We start from the raw sequence: 22,888 nt of genomic DNA on the forward strand, positions 1-22,888 counted from the left end.
TTAACAGATGGGATCAAGGTTATATGGCTGGTAGGGGGCATAGCCTCTGTTTGAACCCAGTTTTAATTAGATCCAAACTCTGAGCTCAACACCTGTCTCCCTTGAGTAAGGGGCATGAGGTCTCAATAAATTCACCAAAGTAGAAATTATGCAAGCTTTATTCTGAGACTAGAATGCAGTATTATTACATATTAATATCAATCTAGCTAGTAGATGAATGTCTCTACTTGAAAACTAAAAAAAAAAAAAAAAATGTCTAAGTAACAGTTGGGTGAAAAAAAAAAAAAATCAAACTCAAATGACCACTTCTTTAGAAATGAGTAGGAGCAGGAAAGCTGCATATCAAATTCATAGAATATAGGCTAAGCAATCAGAAGCCCCATGGCATTTATTGAGAAGCAAGGCAGATTGAAAATAAACAAAATAAAGCATCCAAATCAAGAAGCCAGAAAAAGAATTATAAAGCAAAGTCAAAGAAAGCAGCAGGAAGGAATTAATACAAATAAAAGTTGAAATAAATGAAATAGAAAAAAAAAAGAGAGAGAGGCTCATCAATAAAATGCAAAGCCTGTTCAAATGAGAGAGAGAGAGAGAGAGAGAGAAAACACAAATAAACACATTAAGAATGAGCTAGGGACATAACCATAGAAGCACAGAAGATAAAACAAATTTAATGAGAATCCTATGTACAACTTTATACCAATAAATTTGAAATTCTTGATAAAATGCATTATTTTCTAAGAAAATGTAAATTACCAAGTTTGAGTCATGATGGTGTAGAAAGTCTAAACAGAGAGATAACATAAAATAAAATGATCAGAGAACTGAATATCTACAATTGAAAAGAAGACATGAACTCATAGGATTTATAGGCAGGTCCTATCAAATCATTAAGGAATGCATAACCACTATCTCATATAACTGAACCAGAGAAAGAAAATAAAAGGGCAGTTTTCTAATTTATTCTAAAATCCTGGCGAAGTTCTAATACCCAAACTTGGCAAATGTATCCTCATCCATCTAGAAAAATCTGGTAGATGTGTTAGAACTGATGAGCTCCTTATGTGGTAGGATGAAAAATCAAGCCACAGAAATCAGTAATAGCTTTCCTCAATATCAGCAAAAACTAACTAAAAAATATAAGGGAAAACACAAGTGAAAAACGGATCCTATTCCTGGAGTGGAAGAGATTGTAATAATAGCAGCCATTACCAACTGTATGCTTGGGCACCCCAAATTCCAGAGGTTTATCCTTAGAATGGCTTTGTGAGGTGGGACCCACTTATAGGTAAGCAAAGGAAGTATAGAGAGGTTAAGCATTTTGTCCAAGGTCACACAGTCAATAGGAGATGCAATCAGGATTTGGCCTCTAGTGGTCTGGATCCAAAACGCATGTCTGTAAACTCTGGAGCATCTTATGTTGCATAAATACCTGTGAATAAGCTCCAACATGATATGCGCAAGACAAGACTTTCACGACCAGAAGTCTAAAACCTCAGTGCAGGTCGTAAAGGAATACCTTATATATGGAGATGCAAACTATGTTTCTGAATTAGAAAACTTGCAACTGTAAAGATGCTAGGATGTGATAAAGTAGGTTGCGGTAACAAAGGAAGGCTCCCAAGCCGGAAGCTTGTACACAGAAGCTCATTGCAAGCTTTCCCTGCGAGATCCATTGTGATCGAAGCAACCCTCTTCCATCCTGCGGTGTGCATTCGGAGCATGTGGTCTCCAGGCTCCGTAGCAAGAGGAGAGAAGGCTTGGGAATCATACAGGGTGTCTTGAAGGGCTGAGACTGGTAGCAATTTATATCACAAAAGCACAGATTCCATTATTCAGAATTCCGTCACATGGTCCCTCTGGCTCAACTGCCAGAGAGATGATTGGATGCATGCAGAGTCTACACTGCATACCCAGGAGGAGGACCCAGGCTGGTGAGCAGAAGACATGATGTTCGCCACAGTTGGTGGAATTGCCTAGCACAGAGTTGACTCCCTCTATATATCTCTAACAGGAAAAATAAAATTAAATCTTCCCCAAACTGGTCTACAAATTCAATGTAATATGACCCAAAATTCGACTTGGGATTTTTTTTTTTAAGATTTTATTTATTTATTCATGAGAAGCATACAGCGAGAGACACACACACACACAGGCAGAGGGAGAAGCAGGCTCCCTGCGGGGAGCCCAACGTGGGACTCGATCCTGGGACCCCAGGATCATGCCCTGAGCCGAAGGCACTATGCTCAACCGCTGAGCCACCCAGGTGCCCCCTGCTTGGGTTTTATATACAATTTGACAAGTCAACTACAAAATTCATTTCAAGGGAAAAATAGTAAGAGCAGTGAGGAAGTTTTGAGATAGAAAATCAGTGTTTATGATGAAGAGGAGACTTATTTTATTGTATCCAAACCGTGCTGTGCAGCCACAGTAATTCAAGTAGCATAGAATTATTGCAGGAATATACAGACCACTAAATAGCAAGAGTTCCAACCGTGTGTACAGGGTATGCGTAGTGATTTAGTATATGACAAAATAGCATTTTACATTAGCTAGTGAACCAGATGGACTCTCCAGGTAATGGTTACTCATTTTAAAAATAATTAAGTTAAAATAATCACTCCCCCATGGGCAAAATTAAATCCATACAGATTAAAAAGCCAAAGATGAAAAAAACTCATATAAATACTAAAATAATATACAGAAATGTGTTTTGTCATCTTGTGGCTTCCTAAGCAATGCGCCAAATTCAGAAGCAATGAAGGGCCAGGATTGAGAGGTTGTAAGATAACAAAACTAAGATTAAAATACAACTACAGGGGCGCCTGGGTGGCTCAGTCAGTTAAGGGTCTGCCTTCGGCTCAGGTCATGATCCCGGGGTCCTGGGATCTGGAGCCCTGTGTCCGGCTCCCTGCTGATCAGGGAGTCTGCTTCTCTCTCTCTCCCTCTGCTGCTCTCCCCGCTTGTGCTCTCTCTCTCTCTCTCTCTCTCTCAAAGAAATAAGAATCTTAAAAATAAATAAATAAAATACAAGTACCAACTACAGACTAGAGGAAAATTTCAATATATGTGGAAGGCGAAGGATAACTATCCAGAAAATATGCAAAGCGTATACAAGCCAGTAAGGAAAAAGACAAGTATCACAATAAAAAAAAAAAAATGATCAAAGCATATGGATGGACAATCTACAGAAGAAGAAGTACCTATGACTGTGACATGCAACGGTGGTGGACCTCAGCAATAATCGGGGAAATGCAAACCAAAACCAAATTGAGTTGGGGCGCTTGGGTGGCTCCATTGGTTGAGCGTCCAACTCTTGATTTCAGCTCAGGTCCTGATCTTAGGGTTGTAGAATCGTGCCCCATGTCTGGCTCTGTGCTTGACGTGGAGTCTGTTTGGGATTCTTTCTTTTCTTCTGCACCTCCTCCAGTCTCTCTCTCTCTCTCTCTTGTTCTTGCTTAAATAAATAAATAAAGGAAAAAGAAGAAGAAAGAAAGAAAGAAAGAAAGAAAGAAAGAAAGAAAGAAAGAAAGAAAGAAAGAAGAAAGAAAATCTTTTAAAAGATGAATTATTTTTCCCATCCCAGATTGGTAATAATGAACATGAAAGATATGGGGAAATGGGCTATCTCATTCATCAGTGATAGGATTGTAAACTGGTAGATGCTCTACAGACAGCCATTTAGTAAATCGACCAAAATTTTAGAATTCATATACCATTGACTCAGCAACCCCTCTTCTAAGATTTTTTTTATAGAAACATATGCATGTGCACAATGATATATGTGCAAAGATCTTCATTATGACACCATTTGCAATACCAATGGCTATAAACAACCAAGATGCCCATCAATAAAGATTAGCCCAAAGCACTAGGGTACACTTACACTAAGCAATGCCAAGTAACCATCAGAAAGACACATATGAATACTGATTTGAAGAGATCTCTAAGAAATAGTGTTAGGTACAAATGCAGTACTTACAACGATGCATGGTGTACTTAAGAGTTTGCTATGTAATATAATTTTTATTATATACATGATATTGTATTTCTAAATGCATTGGGAAAGCCCTAGAAGAATCTATAATAGTTAACAATGATGACTACTGAAATGGGAAGTGAGAATATGTGAGGAGTGGGAATGAACCTCCACATTTCACTCTACAGACTTTGATAACGTTTAATCATCTACAACAAAAGTAGGTATTCACAGGTGCACATGTGTGTGTGAAGACAGAAAGTAAACCTTTTTTTTTTTAAGATTTTATTTATTTATTCATGAGAGAAGCCGAGACACAGGCAGAGGGAGAAGCAGGTTCCCCATGGGGAGCCTGATGTAGGACTCGATTCCCGGACCTGGGATCACGCCCTGAGCCGAAGGCAGACCCTCAACCCCTGAGCTACCCAGGCATCCCAGGAAACCAGTTCTCATATTTTCTGGGAACCTCCTAGGGTAAATGGATGAAACTAGACTTTATTAAAAACTTACCATATAATTTGTCCATTCGTACAACCCGTATCATCTGTACTGCAACTTTACCAAGGGAGAGTTTAATTATATTTGACAAATGCAGAAGGAAGGGGGAATAGACTTGATGAGGGAACCAGGACAGGCTTTCTTCCAAGATCTTTCCACTGTACTCGGGCAGGTGCAGGGAAGCATGAGAAAGACGGTGCATCTGTGCAACACACTGGAGGTTAGGAGAGAACAAGGGGAGAGTGACAACTTCCTGTGTGAGATGTCCCTGGCCTCTCACTAGAGTGATCTTGGGTCAGGTTTTCAGATCTGCCTCTTTACTTCCAGTCTCCGGTTGGGTTTCATGTCTCTAACATCAGCTACTGGTTCCTTCAACCTAGAAATATTTTCACCCCAAACTATCTCACAGAGCCTCTCCCTTCTTCCATATGAGCACCTGAGTATCTCTGCAGTCAGATTCAATAGATTTTTCGCTCTATATCCTAGAAAAAAAGGCAAATAATAGGCTGTCTTTCTGCCTCCACCCGGCTCAGGCTAACCAGGGTCATGTCACGCAAATAGAAACGGGGGTGCCTTTGTTGCTAACCGGACCTGAATTTGAATGCCACGTCGCCACTTGCTCACAGTGTGACATGCTTCATGCTTCTTGGTTCCTCATTTTGATTCTGGGTAAAGCATGAATGATGAAATTACTTGTTCTCATGGTTAAGAAAATAAATATACAAAGTACCCCTGGCAAGTATATGCTCAGTAAACACCACCATTGCCACCATTACTGTAATTATTTTGTGAAATACCTTGCAATCCTGTTTTTGCAGCCAGTGTGTCATAGGGCCTTGTAGCAGCCTAGGGAATTAATATAGGAGAGGAGTTTCTACCCCATTTTGCAATTGAGGAAGCTGAAGATCAAATAAGTTAAATGACTTGCTGGGGTTCACAGAGGTCCAAAGGAGCAAAGGTGACATTTATACAAGTTTTTCCAGTTGAGCAACCTGTTCTCTTGTGTGTCTTATCTATTATGTGTACCCTATTCCCAGTGCCTAGCAAAGGAACATAGACAGGTAGACACTAAAAGGATTCCAGTTTCTGGATTGATTTTTCAGAGGCCTCAGACCTCTATTTCCTACCCTTCCCCCTGCCTGAGAGATATTTTTTTTTTTCACTGCAAACATCCCCAAATGGCAAATACTATTTCCACATCCCATTCCGATGCCTGTTTGGTCCATAGAGGAGGACCTGTTTGGTCCTGGCCTCAGAGGCATGTTAAGGGCCCTTCTGCTGTTATGATTGGGTAGTTAGAGGCCTACAGAGGCTGCTCACCTTGCTAAGTGAGCAGAAGCAGTGGCTGCAGGTCCGTGAGCTGTCTGTGGTCCTGGAAGGATCACCTCTGAGTTACAAGGGCAATAACAACCTTGTTTTTGCTACAGTCTTCAACCTTAGTCGACAGATACACTGGGAATAGATTCTGGTTCAAGGAACTCGTTGATAATTCCCTGTGAATTGGTCTGTCATGCTTTTTAAAGTCTGTGTGTTCATGGAAAACAGTTTTTAAATTTGCTTTGTGCGTAGATGTGCACTGTGGTTTCCCCCTCGACTCTTCCAAAATGTCACAAATGACTTTCCCTGAATTTACCAATTTGCAGGATTAATGTGCTTCTCTCTAGACACCTGTGCCCTAGATAGATTCCAGCCAGAATAGCTGTCTCCATTCCTAAACTCTGACCTGTTTTGCAGGCAAAAGAGGCCTTGGTTGTAGGTCACCCACAATGGGGGCATCCAGCATGCGGAGCTAACTCTCGGCTCTGTTTTATCATGCAGTTGTGTGGAGGAGTACAAGCTGGCTCCTGATGGAAAATCCTGCCTAATGCTCTCAGATGTCTGCGAGGGCCCCAAATGCCTCAAACCTGACTCCAAATTCAACGACACCCTCTTTGGAGAGATGCTACATGGTTACAACAACCGGACCCAGCATGTGAACCAAGGCCAAGTCTTCCAGATGACCTTTAGGTATGGGGCAGACACTTGCACTTCACTGGTGGAATTACTCACCCAAAATCTGGGCAGGGGGAGGAAGCCATGGGCATCATGGAAATGAATTCTGTTAGACTGGCCAGCATCTCCCCAGGCTTACCAATGTCTATCTGATGAAGTGTGAGAACTCAGCAAAATTCATTCCGTGAGGTTGCTTTCCCACTGACCTAGTCCTTATTTATCCTGCCCTTCCATTTCTCTAACTCTATCCACATTTTTAAAATTCAGTCTTAAATCATTCTGTAAGTACAGTTAATGGAATTTTAAAATGTTTAAATTAATCTTTCAGTCTATTAAAAAGTAAGTATCCTATGTAGGCTATTCAGGCAGTTCAAAAATAAAGACATTTAATGAAGTAGAAAATAAAATTCCCATCACCCAGAAATACCCAGAATTAACATTTTCCTGAACATTCTTAAAATGCCTCTCTCTCCTTCTTTCTGTCTGCACGCACATGCACGAACAGACACACACACACACTCACACTCACACTCACACCATATCTCAGTAGAGCTGTTTAGAAATTGCTGGTTTTTGCTCAACAATATGTCAAAAACCTCATTCTCTATTAATAAATATAGAGGTACCTGTGAAATTAAAAGATAAGGCTACTCTCATATGAGAGCAAACAGAATAGGGAATGGGTTGGCCAAATTATATGAAGATTAGACATGCAGTCTCATTATTAAAGGCTCCCTGGGAGAGTCAAAGAAGCTGGATTTATTCATGCTTCAAAATCTGAAGAACCATAAGATGGTAGAGTGAGAGGAATTGTTCCATGTATAAGAAATGATTATTTTTTTAAAATAAACTGTACTTTTAGACAGTGTTGCATGAAAATGTAATAGGATATTATCACAAAGCAGGGTTCAACCCAGCATTTGAGGTCATCTCAACAGAAGTCAGAACTGGGAAGGAATGTCACGTCACCATTATCATCATCATCATCATCATCATCATCATCATCCCCTTTCCATCACCTAATTAATAATAGTGGAATTTACAAGAGGAATGATACTAATGACCATTATTTATTAAGAATTACTCCATGTCAGACTCTTTATCAAGTATTTTTGGTAATAATAATTATAGTGATGATGATGATGAGGACATTCAGCACAAGCTGAGGATATTCTAAGCACTTGCCATCTATTTTTTTTTTAATTTTTATTTATTTTTATTTATGATAGTCATACAGAGAGAGAGAGAGAGAGAGAGGCAGAGACACAGGCAGAGGGAGAAGCAGGCTCCATGCCCTGGGAGCCTGATGTGGGATTCGATCCCGGGTCTCCAGGATCGCGCCCTGGGCCAGAGGCGGGCGCCAAACCGCTGCGCCACCCAGGGATCCCAAAATGTTTCTTTTTTTTTTTTTTTTTTTTTTATTTATGATAGTCACAGAGAGATAGAGAGAGAGGCAGAGACACAGGCAGAGGGAGAAGCAGGCTCCATGCACCGGGAGCCCGACGTGGGATTCGATCCCGGGTCTCCAGGATCGCGCCCTGGGCCAAAGGCAGGCGCCAAACCGCTGCGCCACCCAGGGATCCCTGCACTTGCCATCTATTAATTTGATCCTCACAATGGCCCTGGGAAACAGGGGCTATTGTCATCCCCTATGTACAGATGAGAAATGGAAATGTTAGGTGGCTCTCCCAAACCTCCCTTCTAGGAAGTGAGAGAGCCAGGATAATACCATTTTAGCTTCATTACCAAGACCCTTTGAGGCACCATGACCTCAATTTTCTAGCTGAGAAATCAACAGCAGAGAGGTAAAATGACTCTCCCAAGGTCACCATCCAATGAGAGGCAGAGTAAAGAATCAGTTGTAAATCTGGCTGATTCCCAAGCCTTGCTCTTGTCTTTTAAGCCAACATACCTCATCACTTCCCATTTTATGAGCACCTACTAGGTCTAGGTACTGTGCTGGTTACTTGAGATACAATGAAAAATTAGATAAAAGTGGCCCAAGACCCTGTGGTGCTTTGGTACAGTGTGTGTGTTTATAAACTTATGTACTTATTTAATTTGTGGGAGGTGCTATGAAATAAAGGAACACTGTTGTTCCAAGATAGCAATTAACAGTAGGGTCTAAATTAGTTAGAGCACAGTAGTAGGTGTGCATCTCCTGGCTTAGAAAGCAATAATAAGACTTTGGAGTCTACTTTTCAAATGAAGTGTTGTTTAACTAATACCTGGAAGGTAAGTGGGACTTATTAGCACTGAGAAAAGTTTCAAGCAGAGACAGATGTCCTAAGCAGGAAAATAACGTGTTTGGCTTTAAGAAATGAAGAAGTCTGGTGTGGTTTCGGCCGAGTAAGTAAGGGAAGAAGGGTGGCAGGTGAAGCCAGAACAGTATATAGAGGCAGATCATGGGGGTCTTGCAGGTCAAGTCTGTATTCTAACAGCAAATGGGAGAACCTAAAATGATTGAAGACGTGGAGTATGCCATGGTTGCATTCCATTTTTCAACCTCATGGTGGCTGCATGGAAGTGGATTGCAATGAGGATGGCATGGGAAAGTGTGGAATGGGGACTCAATTATGGACTTATTGTGAAAGCCACATCAAAGTGTTGGATGATAGGAACAGTTTGGAGAGAAAGGGGGATTTTGTAAGAGAGTTGTGAGGCACGGTACACCATGGCCAGTGAGAAGTGGTAGGCAGAGGGTAGTGTTGAGGGAGGATTTAGGGGTAATAGGAGTGACGGGTAGCTACACAGCAATTTAGTAGCAGAGTTGAGTCCTGCAAATCCCAGCGAAGTTTCCTTTCTACCACGCAGATGCTCAAACAGCAGCAGAGTGTTAACTTTATTGGAAAAACCTGGGAGCAACTTAAGGCCAATCCAGACGAACTTCTCAATACTGAGAGTCACAGTGCTGACTTTCTACAGTTTTAAGACTCTTTGAAACTGTCTTGAACATCATAATCGATAAAATAATGCTGTGTGGAATCCAAAAGAAAGAAAAATCCCTTGTTTTTGAGAAGGGGATTTATAGACTTGCACAACGACACACAATTGACAAAAATATATGGAAATTTAATTTGCAAAGCAGTGTTCCCGTAGAAATTCTAAAGAATTTCCGTGTGAAGCCTTTTGAGAAGAATTAAAAGGAATGATAAGGGGTTTCTCAGAGATTGAGGGTTATGAACTGGAGTTTGAAGTGATAGCAAAGAGCAGTGTCTCTTGGGAGGGATAACAGCTGGGAGGACATTTTCTTGTCTAGGAAGGAGTCTGTAGAAGCAGAGACAGAGATGAGCAGGTGTGGGGAATAAGCAGAACAGATCTCCAAGTAGACCCAGTTCCAAATCTGGCCCCACCTCTGACAAGCACAGCCCTACTGCCTCCTGTTTACTTTCTTAATAAAGATTTTATTTCTTTATTAGATGGAGAGCATGAGCAGGGGCAGAGGGAGAGGCAGAAGGAGACTCCCTGGTGAACAGGGAGCCTGACACAGGGCTCGATCCCAGGACCCTGGGATCATGAACTGAGCCAAAGGCAGATGCTTAACCCACTGAGTCACCCAGGCACCCCATATTGCCTCCCATATAAGAAGAGGTATTATAGCAGATTCCGGCCCTGTGATGGGCATATTGCATATTTTACGTAGTTTGATTTCTCACAGCAGCTATCAGACTGGCTGGCATGTGATAAGTGGTCAGATGTGCTAGTTCTCATTCTCTCTTGGGAAGATGAGCTTGGTGCAAAAGAAGGATCCAAACTCGGTAGGAAGATGCTAGGTCCAAAGGAGATTCATGGGACCGCAGATCTCATTTACATATGGGGAAGGGACTTGGCCAAGGTCACGAAACAGGTCACTGCAGAGCAGAGCTAGTTCATGCCCTCAGATCAGATCCCAGCATGCTTGCCTTTCTACTACCAACAAACAGGTCATTAAGAGGGAGCATGGTGTCATACAGGCCGTCCTGGGAGTCTTCTGGCTCAGACAGTTTTAACCCCATCAGGAATCCTCATTCTGCCTCACTCTGCTCATTGTTCCCAGCCCTTCAATCTTGGGCTGTTTCTAAATAGTCACCAATCTGTGTCTGCCTTGATTTGCTCGGTGAAAAGAGTATAGTGAACAGACCACATTTTCTCTTTTGACAACAGCCTCAAGATATCAGGAACTCCTCAGACCTCCATTGTGTTTGAGCAGCCCATTTCACATATGCTCTCTTATCCTTGGCTTCCGTTAGACTTTCTTTGCAATTATTTCCATCCTTAGACCATGTCACCTCTTGGAGCCACCTGCTAAGGCAGTGGACTTCCCATGGTGGGAAGGTGAGTGGCTTCTGATGAATCTAAATTTATCCCTTTCAAGTCTCCCTCACTGAGCCTCAGACAGGGAGGAAGCTGTGGCTCCTTTGTCCTCCGTGCTCTAGAAGGCAGGCCTGCAAAATTTCCATTTCTCACCTCTTCTCTGCTCCTTTTTTCTCTCTCCTCCAAGTAATCTTCGGTCCAGCCCTCCAGAGTAGCCAGCAGGCCCCCCACCAGCCGTCCTGCCATATGCCACATTTCCTGACAACTGGCTGGCCTGGGATTTCAAACTGTCTACCAGCTGGAGTCTTCTGCATGACAGCCACCATTCTGCTGTGTTCCCCTCCCTGCCCCTACCTCAACCCTCACACCTACCAACTGCTGATAGCAGACAGGTGTGCATTCTCCCTTCCTCTCTTGAGTCTCCAAAAGAGCAACCTGGATTTCTGCTCTATTAAAGGCCTCTCATTTCAAGAATCTGAACTGGACTAGACTTAACAGTTAGTGTAGACATAACCCCTTATTGTACAAGTAGAGAAACTGAGACCCAGTTATCTAGTGCTCACCATGACCTGGGGCCCCTCTGAGACTCCAAGTTAGAGTCTGTATCTCTCAAACCAGCGTTCTCTGGTTTCTGGATCTGTTGTAAGGGATGTGTATCATTTCTTCCTATCCCTTTAACGGCATGGTCAGCAGAGAGGGAGGACTCAGGTTTCATAGGAGGGTGACTGGTTCTTAATTAAGGGGGGACAGTAGGGAAGAGCCACTCCCGAGCACATGATTCTGCAGGAACTTGATTCCATTGCTGGCCACCTTCTCACATTGCCGTGTGGAGGCTGCAGTCTGCCCATGAGAGACGAGTGAGTGGAGATATTAGGACCCTGGCAAGCCTGGCACACACAATCCACTTGTGTGTGAGGATTAAATACACGAAGAGACCATACAGAAAGATAGAGATAGGGCAAGAGTGATAAGAAGAAGCAGTCAGAGCGACCAAGCAGGGATGAAAGGCGGAGGAGGTGGGAAGGTTTGCAGGAGAGACCTCAGTGAGAGACAAAGAAGATAGAGCCCATACTCAAGTCACAGTAGAATTTATTCCCAGGACAGGTGGAAGTCATTTTAAGAACCTTGGTGGCCCCTGGAGAGAGGTCTGGATTAGGAATCAGTTTGCTAATCAGATGGACATGGGTGGACATAAATCTCTGTGAAACTGTCAGATTCTGTCCAAACACGAAGAGTCAAAGATTTCACTTCCGGATTCCTCCGGAACCTAAGAAGCGATGTCAGGCTCTGCTGGTTCCAATCTCTTTTGGTTCTCTGGGTTGGTCTTAATGACTCACGGAGGGTCACCGTCTGAATTCCCTCCTCTTAGCTCTCCATTAGTGAGGGAATGGGTAAAGACTGCTGGAGTGAGATAAACTCCTCAAAGGTTGCTGATATTTGATGTTTTGTTTGTATTTCATTTCCCTCCCTCCCCTATCTTCCCCCATCCTACCTCGTTCCTGTAAGAAAGAAAGGTCAACTTTGGTTATAGATTGCATGGATTTAGATAAACATCAGGCAAGAGCTCTTACTGAGCCTGGGAGTCTCAGAAATTGCAGTGAGGAGCAGTTGCTTGGGAATGGGGGGCTGCGCAAATTACAATTGTAGATTTTCCAAAAGCCTCATCGAAAATAAGATGGTTCTGTTGGAAGTAGCTATTTCCTCAAGGCCTTCAAGACTGACCTACAAAGAGCAGGAGGATCTCAGGGACGGTTTGCTAGAAAGGCGCTCTTCAATCTGGCATGCTTATCGGATGTGCATATTGTACAGGATAAGAGGAAAGTTTTGGGTAAGATGTGGGATTGCAGGATGAGGCACCACCAGCCCACGCCTGGTGAGACAGAAGGGTTCTCTTTCAGCATTTGAGAAAAGCTGGCTTTTGTTAGTGGCACCCACTTGTTTCCCAGAGAGGGTCCTGAGTCACATCTTATTAAGTGGCCTCGACAGCTATTTTTCTAGTGCCTTCCTGGAAGATGGTTAATGATAGATGCTGCTTCTGAATCCTTCTCTTCCCTCTCTTCTCCCCCTCTCTTGCCCTCTGCATTTAGCCATGTGCGTTTTCACTACGTGCCAGATCCGGTATCACATACTTTATAGATTTTTCTCATTTCTCAGTACCTATCACAAAATAGCCCTGAACAACTTGGTTTCCTAAAAAAAAGGAAAGGAATATATCAGCCAGAATGTATTAGGTTGTGTTCCTATCACATGCCCTGCCCAGAATTGCAAGGGTGCCATTCATTCTGGCATTTGGGAATCTCAGGTGGCAGGAGCGTCATCTTCATGTGCCCCCGTGGACACTGTGGTAGTGGGAACAAAATTTGTCTCTCATTACTTCCTCCCAGGGGTGACATTCTGCTCACATTGCATTGGTCACATCCAGTCCTGTGGTCACAGCACCCTTCAAAGTGTTGAGCAGGGACATGAAATCCTATCATGTGCTGAGAAGACCCAGAAATAAATGAGACATCAATACATCAAAATGAGACCACCTAGCAGCACACCTTTCAGGATCCTAACATTCTCCCCTTTGACATCACCCCCCCCAACAACTGTGATAAGACCCTCTAGTCTTTTCTTGACCATTTTCTTCATTCAACTCCCAAATAATCATCTACTTTATAGATGGATGAACCTCGGAGCACAGTCTCTACACTGCCCTCCTTTTGTGGATGAGATGCCTGGGCCTCACAGTGTTTAAGTGAATTACTTAAAATCACGTAACTAGTAAATGAATAATTCAGGCTTCCAGCTTCCAGTCTGCTGGGCTGCACTCTATCCGCTCGGAAGGCTTAGAAACTTGTGATCCAACTCCCACACTATACAGATGGCAACATCAAGGTCAAGGTTCCACAGAGAATTAATGATGGAGCCAGGACTGGAAGCTGTTTTTCTACAATTTCAGGTCTGGATGTTCTGTGATACACCACGATCGTATTATGACAAGATAAAGCAAAGGAGGCTGACAGTGGAGAGGTTATTAATTAGAAGTGGCATTAGCTTGTGATTTTCAGGGCGATTCCCAAGCCTCCCTATACAATGATATCCTAGCTTTTGGCAAAATCCTCAACTTGGCACCTGGAAACACAGCTGTATGCTACCCACCCTGGGGTCTACTGGTGAGACCTTGGAAGTGAACTGAGGACAGAAATTAGAGGCTGGTTCAGAGGAGTTGAGGGGTGACTCTCCCTGGGGCCCTGATGCTTAGGCTGCCTGCAGAAGGATTTCTCGCTGTATCTCCTTTTTCTCAAGGTTTTCGGACATATTCTGCAGGAGTCAAGGCCAGCGTGTCCCATATACCAGAGGCCCTGAAATCCAAAAGCTCTTTCTATACACGTGCTGGCACTTCCTATTGGATCACCCTTGCTCATCCTCTCCTGATTTCTGTTGGCCTTTTCTATAAATTAAGGTTAGGGCAGAGTTTGGGTACAGACTGAGCAATATAGTCTCTTTCTATTCAAACCCGATGGCCACAGGCTTACTGAAGCTTTTCCTACTCACCGGATCCTAAGACTCACCTAGGGCTGCACCAAGACTTCCAATTTATTTTCTCTTAAATGAGGGACCTGGGAAAATTAATTGTCATCATATTCCTGGGTGGTTCACATTGTCCATTAATTTAGGGATATATCGGGCTGGGTGTCGAAGACGTCAGGCTCTGGAGTCTGAGTCCTAGCTTGCCACCTGCTAACTGTGTGACCTTGGGCACATGTGTTCATTAAGCCTCAGTTTCCTCATCTCCACACTGGGAATAATGACAATACCCACTTCTTGATGTTTTGTGATGATTAAGTGGGATTGGCACCTGTTGCATCCCTGTCCTCACCAGACAGGGAGGACCCAGGTGCCACAGGGGGCTGCCAGATAGAAACTGGAGGACTCTTGGTGACAAGGCCATCCCCATGTGCATGACTCTGCAGGAATTTGATCCCATTCCTAGCTGGGACCCAACACAAGGTGTCAGGGTGCCGCCATGAGAAATAATGAGGTCTAAATCTTAAATCTACCGTTTCACAGCTGTGTGGCTTTCGACAAATCTCTTAACCTCTATGAACTTCAAGATCTTCAACTATAAAGTGGGGTTTTAACCTGAAAGTATCTTCAGAGAGCTATCAACTTCCTCTGACCAGTGCATTCTGGTGAATGCATTGCTTTGGCAAAATGCCCAGGGTAGAGGCAGAAACACAGGCCTTCATGCTCTGTGGGTCTATGGGAAGTGGGCAGCTCAGCCAGCAGTGTGGAATAAGCAGCAGGCCACGGTCCCCTTCTTTTGGAAAGCCATTATCTTTCCCATGTATTACCTGTACCCTATAGGGTAGCCTCCTTTGTTTTTGTATGAATTACCTATAGGGAAATGCATCCAATCAGGAAGGTGGGATTTAGATGCTCATGCCTGCTGTGTGGCATTTGATAATGGACCAGGGCCTATGCCCAAAAGTTCTAGAGGTGTGGAATGCTTCTGCATTAATATTAAAAATATAGGACAAGTAGCTTACAAGTGGCCCTGCCCTATAGGAAAGGATATGCATCCAAACACAATGAAGGTCAGCCCATAAGTCCCATGGTCTGCACATTGGTCTTGCTCACTTCCTACTTTTCCTTCTGGTAAATTTCCCAGGATCCTTAAGCATGATTGATACACTAAACTCCTTTTTCTTTACTTTTCAAAGCCTGACTTTAAGGGGCATAGACAGATATTTCTCCCCCGACACGTGTGGACAGAGCAGGTTCACTGCCATACTTCTTACATGAGAAAACTGAAGCTCAGAGAGGTGAGGAATGGCATCCAAGGTCCTGCAGCTGGTACGTGATGGAGCCGAGAGTCACGGCCTGCCCTCTTCTCCACTCTATAGCCTCTAGATAATGTGTGCAAATGCACATAGATATGGCTCCAACCAGATGATCCGCAAAGAGCAGGAAAGCAAGTAATAGGTCATCATCATTATTATACACAAAAACCCTAACCGAAGGTAGAACTTTTCCATGTGTCTGCTTATGGCCAGGATACAAGGCGCATGAAATACACTAGTAATTCTCAACCTCTAATATGCATACACATCGCCAAGGAACCCCGCTAAAATACAGGCTCTGGTTCAGTGGATTGCAGGTAAGACCTGAGACTCTGCTTTTCAAATGAGCTCCTGGACAGCTTTGCACAGCAAGGTGTTAAACTAAATTTTTCAAGAGATGTGAGCCCAGGTTATGCTTGAGAATGGAGAAGGATTGTCGCTTCTCCATTTGCCAGTTAGAAGGCAAGAACTAAGTGCAAGGCCAGTGGCACTTAGAAGGCCATGCAGTCCCAAAGGAGTCTCCTTGCAGAGTGACCAAGCTCAGAGCCTGTATTTTGGATTTGCAGCAGCCCAGGTGACAATCCCACCCTGTCATCCAGCAGGCCCCTAGTGCACAATGTAGCACAACGTATTTTCTGCATCCACCCATCCGCTCTGCTTAGTGACGGGTATGGGATGCTCTCAGCATCAGTCCCGGTGTGGGAGGCACTTACCCTGCATCCAGTGTCCTGAAAGCCATCCGTGGCTGCGCACCCAGATTGGAGCTGCCCGTGAAGAGATGACTTCCAGTTAGTGAGGACCCTATAATTCTTCCATCATTGGATGCCCAATGGTCTGGGCTGCAGTCAGCGTCAGGACACAGGTGGAAGCCAGACTCCTGAAAAAGTAATGAGAAATCCATTTGGGAGGATAATCTTTATTATTCTTAAGTTCTTAGACAAAAATCTCATACCCTCAACACTCGTTAGTATAATTGGGGATAGGAAGAAAGCAGTAAAATTAGGACCTAGTGAAAGATTTTATTTTATTTTATTTTATTTTATTTTATTTTATTTTATTTTATTTTGCATGCGGGGAGCAGGGAATTGCAATCCGTTTTTAAACAAGGCCTCTCTAATCTTTCTCCCTAATTATAGTAAGAGAAGAAAGACAAATAGCCACTTTAATTAAAATATATATATATATATTCTTAATGTTCACATCTCTAAATATACCAAACATGGTCATTTTATGAGAAAAACAAATTATATATAGCATATTTTGAATGCTTTCCAACTAACCTAAAAACTTGTCTAGTTGGCAAAAGGTGCTAAAGCAACAGAACCAAGCAGGTTCATTTCACTTCTCCTCTCGCTTCTCCTTCCCCCTTTTTGTGTGTGTGTGCTTTTTTTTAATTCTCTGACTACTTCAAAATCCCTGACTCTGTTCTTTTTTTTTCTTTTTCCTTTTTTTTTTTTTTTTTTTTTTTTTGAGGACGGGGAAGCCTCTCGGAACCATTGAGCCATCTAAGGTAGAGACAATTTTTATAAAAAAAAGCACAATTTCGTTACACGAAAATGTAGGCAGTAACTCAGGCTGGCCCAAGTGCTCAAAAGGAAAAAAAGTCCATAGGGAACCTATGGAACAGATAAGGATAGATTGTAATTAGCACAGTAATTGTAATTAGCAGAGCAATTGTAATTAGCACAGTGATTGTTTGTTCATAATGGGTGCTTCCAAAGTGACTCCAGGCAGTTTGTTCTCTTAAGTATCTCTGCCATTTCCCTGGTGATCTTGTTTACACTGCTAATGTACTAATGTGCTTAGCAATCTCTTTTATAAATAAACACTCCAAAGGTACAAGCCAGCCCAGCCCCTGGCCAAGCATTATGCATCCTTAATTAATGGAGTCCACAACACTGAAATTTTACTATATTTGCATTATGCTGAGGCAACGTCTTTGGGAATATTACTCTCTGAAGAAGTCACACCTCAGAAGTCATTTGCTGTTGCTCTTGTGGTTTTGTGAATTCCGGGAGGGAGTAAGGTGGCCAGAGGATTGCACTTGAGGGCAGAGATTCCCGTCCTGGCTTTACCACTTGTTCTCATTTGTTATTTGGCAAGGTTTTGTGGAGCACCTGTGATATATAAGCTTTGAGGATGAAAAGATGAAGGAGGCAGTGCAGGTCCCTACCCTTACACAGAGGGGACCGCTGGCCCTAGCATTGGTGTGGATGAGCAGAGGTAGGGAAGGCGTCCTGCCAGCTGCCAGCTGAGACCTGGAAGATATGATTAAGAGTTAGCTAGATGGGAGTCGGGGCATAGAGCATCTGCAGATGTGAACATCCAGGGGCCCCTGTAGAGGGTGAGGGAATGGGATTATAGAGATAAACCATGGGGAAGGAAGGGGTTATTTGCACACCGCGGTAAAGGGACCATTAGGGGCCCTGAGACTTTGCAGGGTCTTATAACCTTCTGTGGCCAGTTTGCTCACCACTGAATCAGGGAGCATAATAATACCAACCCCGCGGGGGAATTATGGTGCGGAGGGAGAGGTGATGAGAAATGTCAGGTTAAAATACTTTGTAAAGTGTAAAGACATGGTCAAACGTTAGTGACATTTTCCTAACATGAATCTAAGGATCTGTGAGATGCCACTTACCCTGAAATTTTGTGCTGGAGCGCACATCCTGGCACACTTGAGATCTTGTGAGATGCAAATTCACCAGCATTACTTTCTTTGTGTTCCTTCCAGAGAAATGAAAAAAGTAAGTCTATTCTAAGCTCACATTAATAAGCCTACGCATGTGTATCAAGAAAATTAATTTTTAGGGAAATATTTCCATTTCAGGGAGATGCCCTGAATAGAAATGTATTTAGTAACAATTCTAATGAAAGATATGATCACAGTTTATTGGATGTGAATTAATACAGAAAGCTCCAAGGGCAGTGACTGGGGTTTTATGTAACATCACCGCTGAATAATTTCTATTAATGATAATCTAGTGAAACACCTCAAAGGTGGCTTTTAAGAGTCTAAAATGAGCATTTATTTTTATGTCTCATCAGATCCTCAGAGGAACCCATTAAGTGGGCAATTAATTAGCAGGCATAAGCCAGGAGCCGAAGCTGCAGGCATTTGGTTAGCCCCGTCATGGTTAATTCAGTATATTCCTGACCGTGTTGCAAGAACCTCAATCCCCAAATCAGCTAGCCGCCGCTCCATTCTCTGCGAGGATCCTGGCACTTGCCGTGACCTTGAAGATACTTCAGCTTGTGTGGGGGTGCTTTGTAGAGTAGCAAGAAAGACATAGGATAAAGGGATTGGTCTTCCTTGCTAACTCATGGTTCAGAGAACTACAGTTGCACCAAAGTTGTCATACTAGAGTTACACCTACCAGTTTGTCTGAATTCCCAAACTATTTCCGAGGAGTTAGTGAGGACCCAGCCACTGGGAGTATACAAGCCCATAGGCAATCTTGCAGCTGTGTTTGCAAAGGAGGTGGAAACCTAGCTTGAAATTAAACTAAATAGCAATTAAATTCTCCTTCAGCTGTGTGATTCAACTAATAAATATACACTGAGTACGTATCATGTGCCAGGTTCTGGAAATACTAGCCGAACAGGACTCACAGAGCCCAACGTTGGTGTAAAGAGGAAAAGGATATAAGTTTTTATTGGTATTATCTAAGTTTGTGTGTCTTCACCTTTTCTTTCTTTCTTTCTTTCTCCGAGACCTGGGAGCCATCTCTTTGAAATGTAATCTTAGAGAAAAATAAATACATTTGCAAATTCAGAATAACTCAATGTGCTGGACACACCCAGGGATCAACCTCTCCTCTTCCCTGCCCCAAGTCCTCCGGTTCTTTCCCACCTACTCACCCCAGCCTCAAAAATCCTTCCGTCCTTTATCTCGATGGAATTGAGTGCAGGCCCTTCTCCCCTATTTCGATAGCCTTTAGTAAGGGCAGGTATCCAGATTATCTTAGTTTTTACGAATGTCCTTTTGTTCTGCTCTGAGAGTTTAACCAGTGCTGTGACTTTCAAAGTACTGGACGGTGTCGAACGGGCAAGGAAGACTTTATTCAAGGCTATTGCAACAGGGGAGAAAGGTCTGAACTCAATTCCATTCAGATAAAGGGCAGGAGGGTTTTTATGGCTGCAGTAAGCAGCGGGGAAGGTACCGGATGACTTCAGGGGGAGGTTCACTAATGAAATATATCCTGTAAGTTGACTTATTCTGAACCCACAGGTCATTTCTCTGCTACCATCCTTGGTGATTACATTTCAAAGAGATGACTTCCAGATCCTTGAGAAAGACATTCCTGGGTTGTAGAACTGGCCAGAGGTGTGTGTGTGTGTGTGTGTGTGTGTGTGTGTGTGTGTGTGTGTGTTAAAGATTTTAATGTTAAAGGTGCAGAGAAGGAATTTCCAGTGACGCTTATCCAAAGCCAATAGTCTAAGAAAGTATATGCGAGGGGTGCCTGGGTGGCTCAGTGGTTGAGCATCTGCCCTTGGGTCAGGGCATGATCCTGGGGTCCTGGGACCAAGTCCCGCATCAGGCTCCCATGAGGAAGCCTGCTTCTCCCTCCGCCTGTGTCTCTGCCTCTCTCTGTGTCTTGAATGAATGAATGAATGAATGAATGAATAAAAAGAAAATGGAGGTCAGGCACCCAGAGTCAGGAGGAAGCCTGTTTAAAGTTTGGTCAAGCTAAGGGACTCTTAAGGCCAAATTTAAGACTCTCCTGGGCTGTCTCCTGGGCTCCTCTTGGCTGTGACAATTTGGAAGACTTGTATTTTTTTATACACGTCAAGTTCACAATGTTCAAAATCAAAATCAGCATAAAAGACATCCAGTAATAGTGTTAATTATTTCCCCTGTCTACTTCCATCTATTTTCCCCTATCTCTAACTCACTGGTACTCCTTTCTTAGGTATCTTTCCATTTTTTTAATATGGAAAATATCTTTCCATTTTTCAATATAAATCCAAGCAAGTAATATTAAATATTATTCCTCTCCTTCCTTTCATAAAAGGTACACAAAGTATAGTGTTTTTTTTTTTTTTTTACTCCCTCCTCCACTTCTCCTTAGTGATCTCTTAAAGGTCTTTCCATAGATGATGAATTTTTTTTTTTTTTTAAGACACAGAGAACATTCTGATGTAGGATTCCCATTGGTGCTACATGATGCCATCATGGAAAAAGTAGAGGGTCCAGAGAGGTGGAGGGAGCTGGGTTTTGTAGTTCTTTCCCTGCGACTAGCGTTTTGTTTTCTTAAGATTTTATTTATTTATTTATTCATGAGAGACACAGAGAGAGAGGCAGAGACACAAGCAGAGGTAGAAGCAGGCTTGATGCAGGGAGCCCAGTGTGGGACTTGATCCCGGGACCCCAGGATCACGCCCTGAGCTGAAGGCAGATGCTCAACCACTGAGCCACCTAGGTGTCCTTCCTCCCCGTGGGCGATTGTGACTCACACAGGTAACTTCTCCCTTCTCAGCCTAACCCCTTCATCTGTACAATGAGGTTCTTGTGTCTCGTTGTGTTGTTGTGGGACAACTAAGATAAATGTAAGGAGTTTAGTCCCAGTAAAAGTAATAGTAGCAGTAGTACTAGTAATAGTAACAAAAATAGCAGTACTTACCTTGTACCCGTCACCATCCTGTCTGTCTTTATCCAAACCATTTACTGAGTGCCTGTTTATGTGAGTGCCTACTCACTGTTCTGGGAAGCCAGAAATACCACAGTGAACAAACTCCTAAAATCCCTGCCCTGGTGAGTTGTATGCTAGTGTGGGAGACAATCGACAAGTAAATACAGATTGTGTGAAGTGTACACACTATGGAGGAAAGCAGGATAAGAGGGCTGGCGAGCGCTAGGCAGGGGAGCCTGTTGAATACAGTCTGGACAGGAAAGACCTCTTTGATAAGGTGACATTTGTGCATAGATCTTAGCTGAGATAGTGAGCCTGCAGGTGTCTATGGAAGAGCTTCCAGGCAGAGGGCACAGCAGGTTCATACACCCCTGGCATGTTCCATGGACAAGAAGGAGCTCAGGTGGTGGTGGGTGGATGGCTTAGTTGATTGGGCATCCAACCCTTGATTGCAGCTCAGGTCACGATCTCAGGTGAGATCAAGCCCCGTGTCAGGGGGATGGGGTGTCCATGCTCAGTGGGAACTCTGCTGGAGATTCTCTCCCTCTTCCCCTCCCCTCATTCTTTCTCTTTCTTTCAAATAATAAATAAATAAATCTTTTTAGAAAGGAGCCCAGGTAGATGGAACATAGTGAAAGAGGGGGTGAGTTGTAGGAGAGCATGTTCTAAGTAAAAAAAAATAAAATAAAAAATAATGGATGTCGAGTGGAGCAGTGTGGCAATCTGTGCAGAGTTCTGTGAGTCACGTAAGTGCAATACTTTGGATTTGATCCTGAGTGAGAAGAGAAAGAAGCCAGTGCATGGTTTGAGCAGAACGGGGCTATAATCTCACTCATATTTTTAAAAGACCACTCCATCTGGGGTGTGAAGAATAGACTTTAGTGTCCAGGATGGAAGCAGGGAAAGCAGCCGAGGCTCCTGCAGCGGTTCAGGTGGAAGACAGTGGAGCATGGCTGTGCGAGCTGACATGGTGACAGGTGGGCAGATTCCGGGTGTCTCCTCCAGGTAGGCCAAGAGAATTGGCTGATGAGGGAGATGAAGCCGGAGGTAAGTGTGGCTCCCGGTTTTTTGTGTCCCTGAGCCCCTGGATCGATGGAAGTCCCACTATTGGAGACAGGAGGAAGAGTAGGCCTGAGGGAGGGGAGCACAAACAGAAATTTAGTTTCAGCCATATTAAAAAAATGAACTCATGGAGCACCCGGGAGGCTCAGTGGTTGAACATCTGCCTTTGGCTCAGGTTGTGATCCCAGGGTCCTGGGATTGAGTCCCGCAATTGGGCTCCCCGCAGGGAGCCCGCTTCTCCCTCTGCCTGTGTCTCTGCTTCTCTCTCTGTGTGTCTCTCATGAATAAATAAATAAAATCTTAAAAATAAATGAACTCATTTGTGGAAAATTCCAGTCACAAAATTGGACAGCAATGTCCTAACCCCCGGGGTATGCATCATCCTGCTTCAGGAACCCATCATCTGGCCAAGTCTAATATATTTCCTCATGGAGATGTCTAGCCAGTTGGACATACCAACCCAGAAAAGAGACTAGACTTGAAATGCTAATTTCAGATTATTTAGCATATGAATAATACAAAAGAGAAGAGACGGACTCACCAGAGAGAAGGGATGAACCCAGGCCCAGAGCCCAGGGGCTCCCATACCCATAGGTCAGATA

At 43.4% G+C, this 22,888-nt stretch overlaps 1 protein-coding gene across 1 annotated transcript in view; it reads left to right on the plus strand.

Annotated features, from left to right (window-relative positions):
* The window catches only part of ASTN2 (astrotactin 2), an 861,071-nt gene that overhangs the window by 542,549 nt on the left and 295,634 nt on the right, over window positions 1–22,888 (plus strand). Inside the window, exon 13 of the mRNA XM_041762437.1 lies at window positions 6,296–6,484. Coding sequence (XP_041618371.1) covers window positions 6,296–6,484 — 189 coding nt within the window. The remainder of the gene's footprint in view (window positions 1–6,295; window positions 6,485–22,888) is intronic.

The sequence above is a fragment of the Vulpes lagopus genome, chromosome 7 (genome assembly GCF_018345385.1).
Source record: "Vulpes lagopus strain Blue_001 chromosome 7, ASM1834538v1, whole genome shotgun sequence".
NCBI lineage: Eukaryota > Metazoa > Chordata > Mammalia > Carnivora > Canidae > Vulpes > Vulpes lagopus.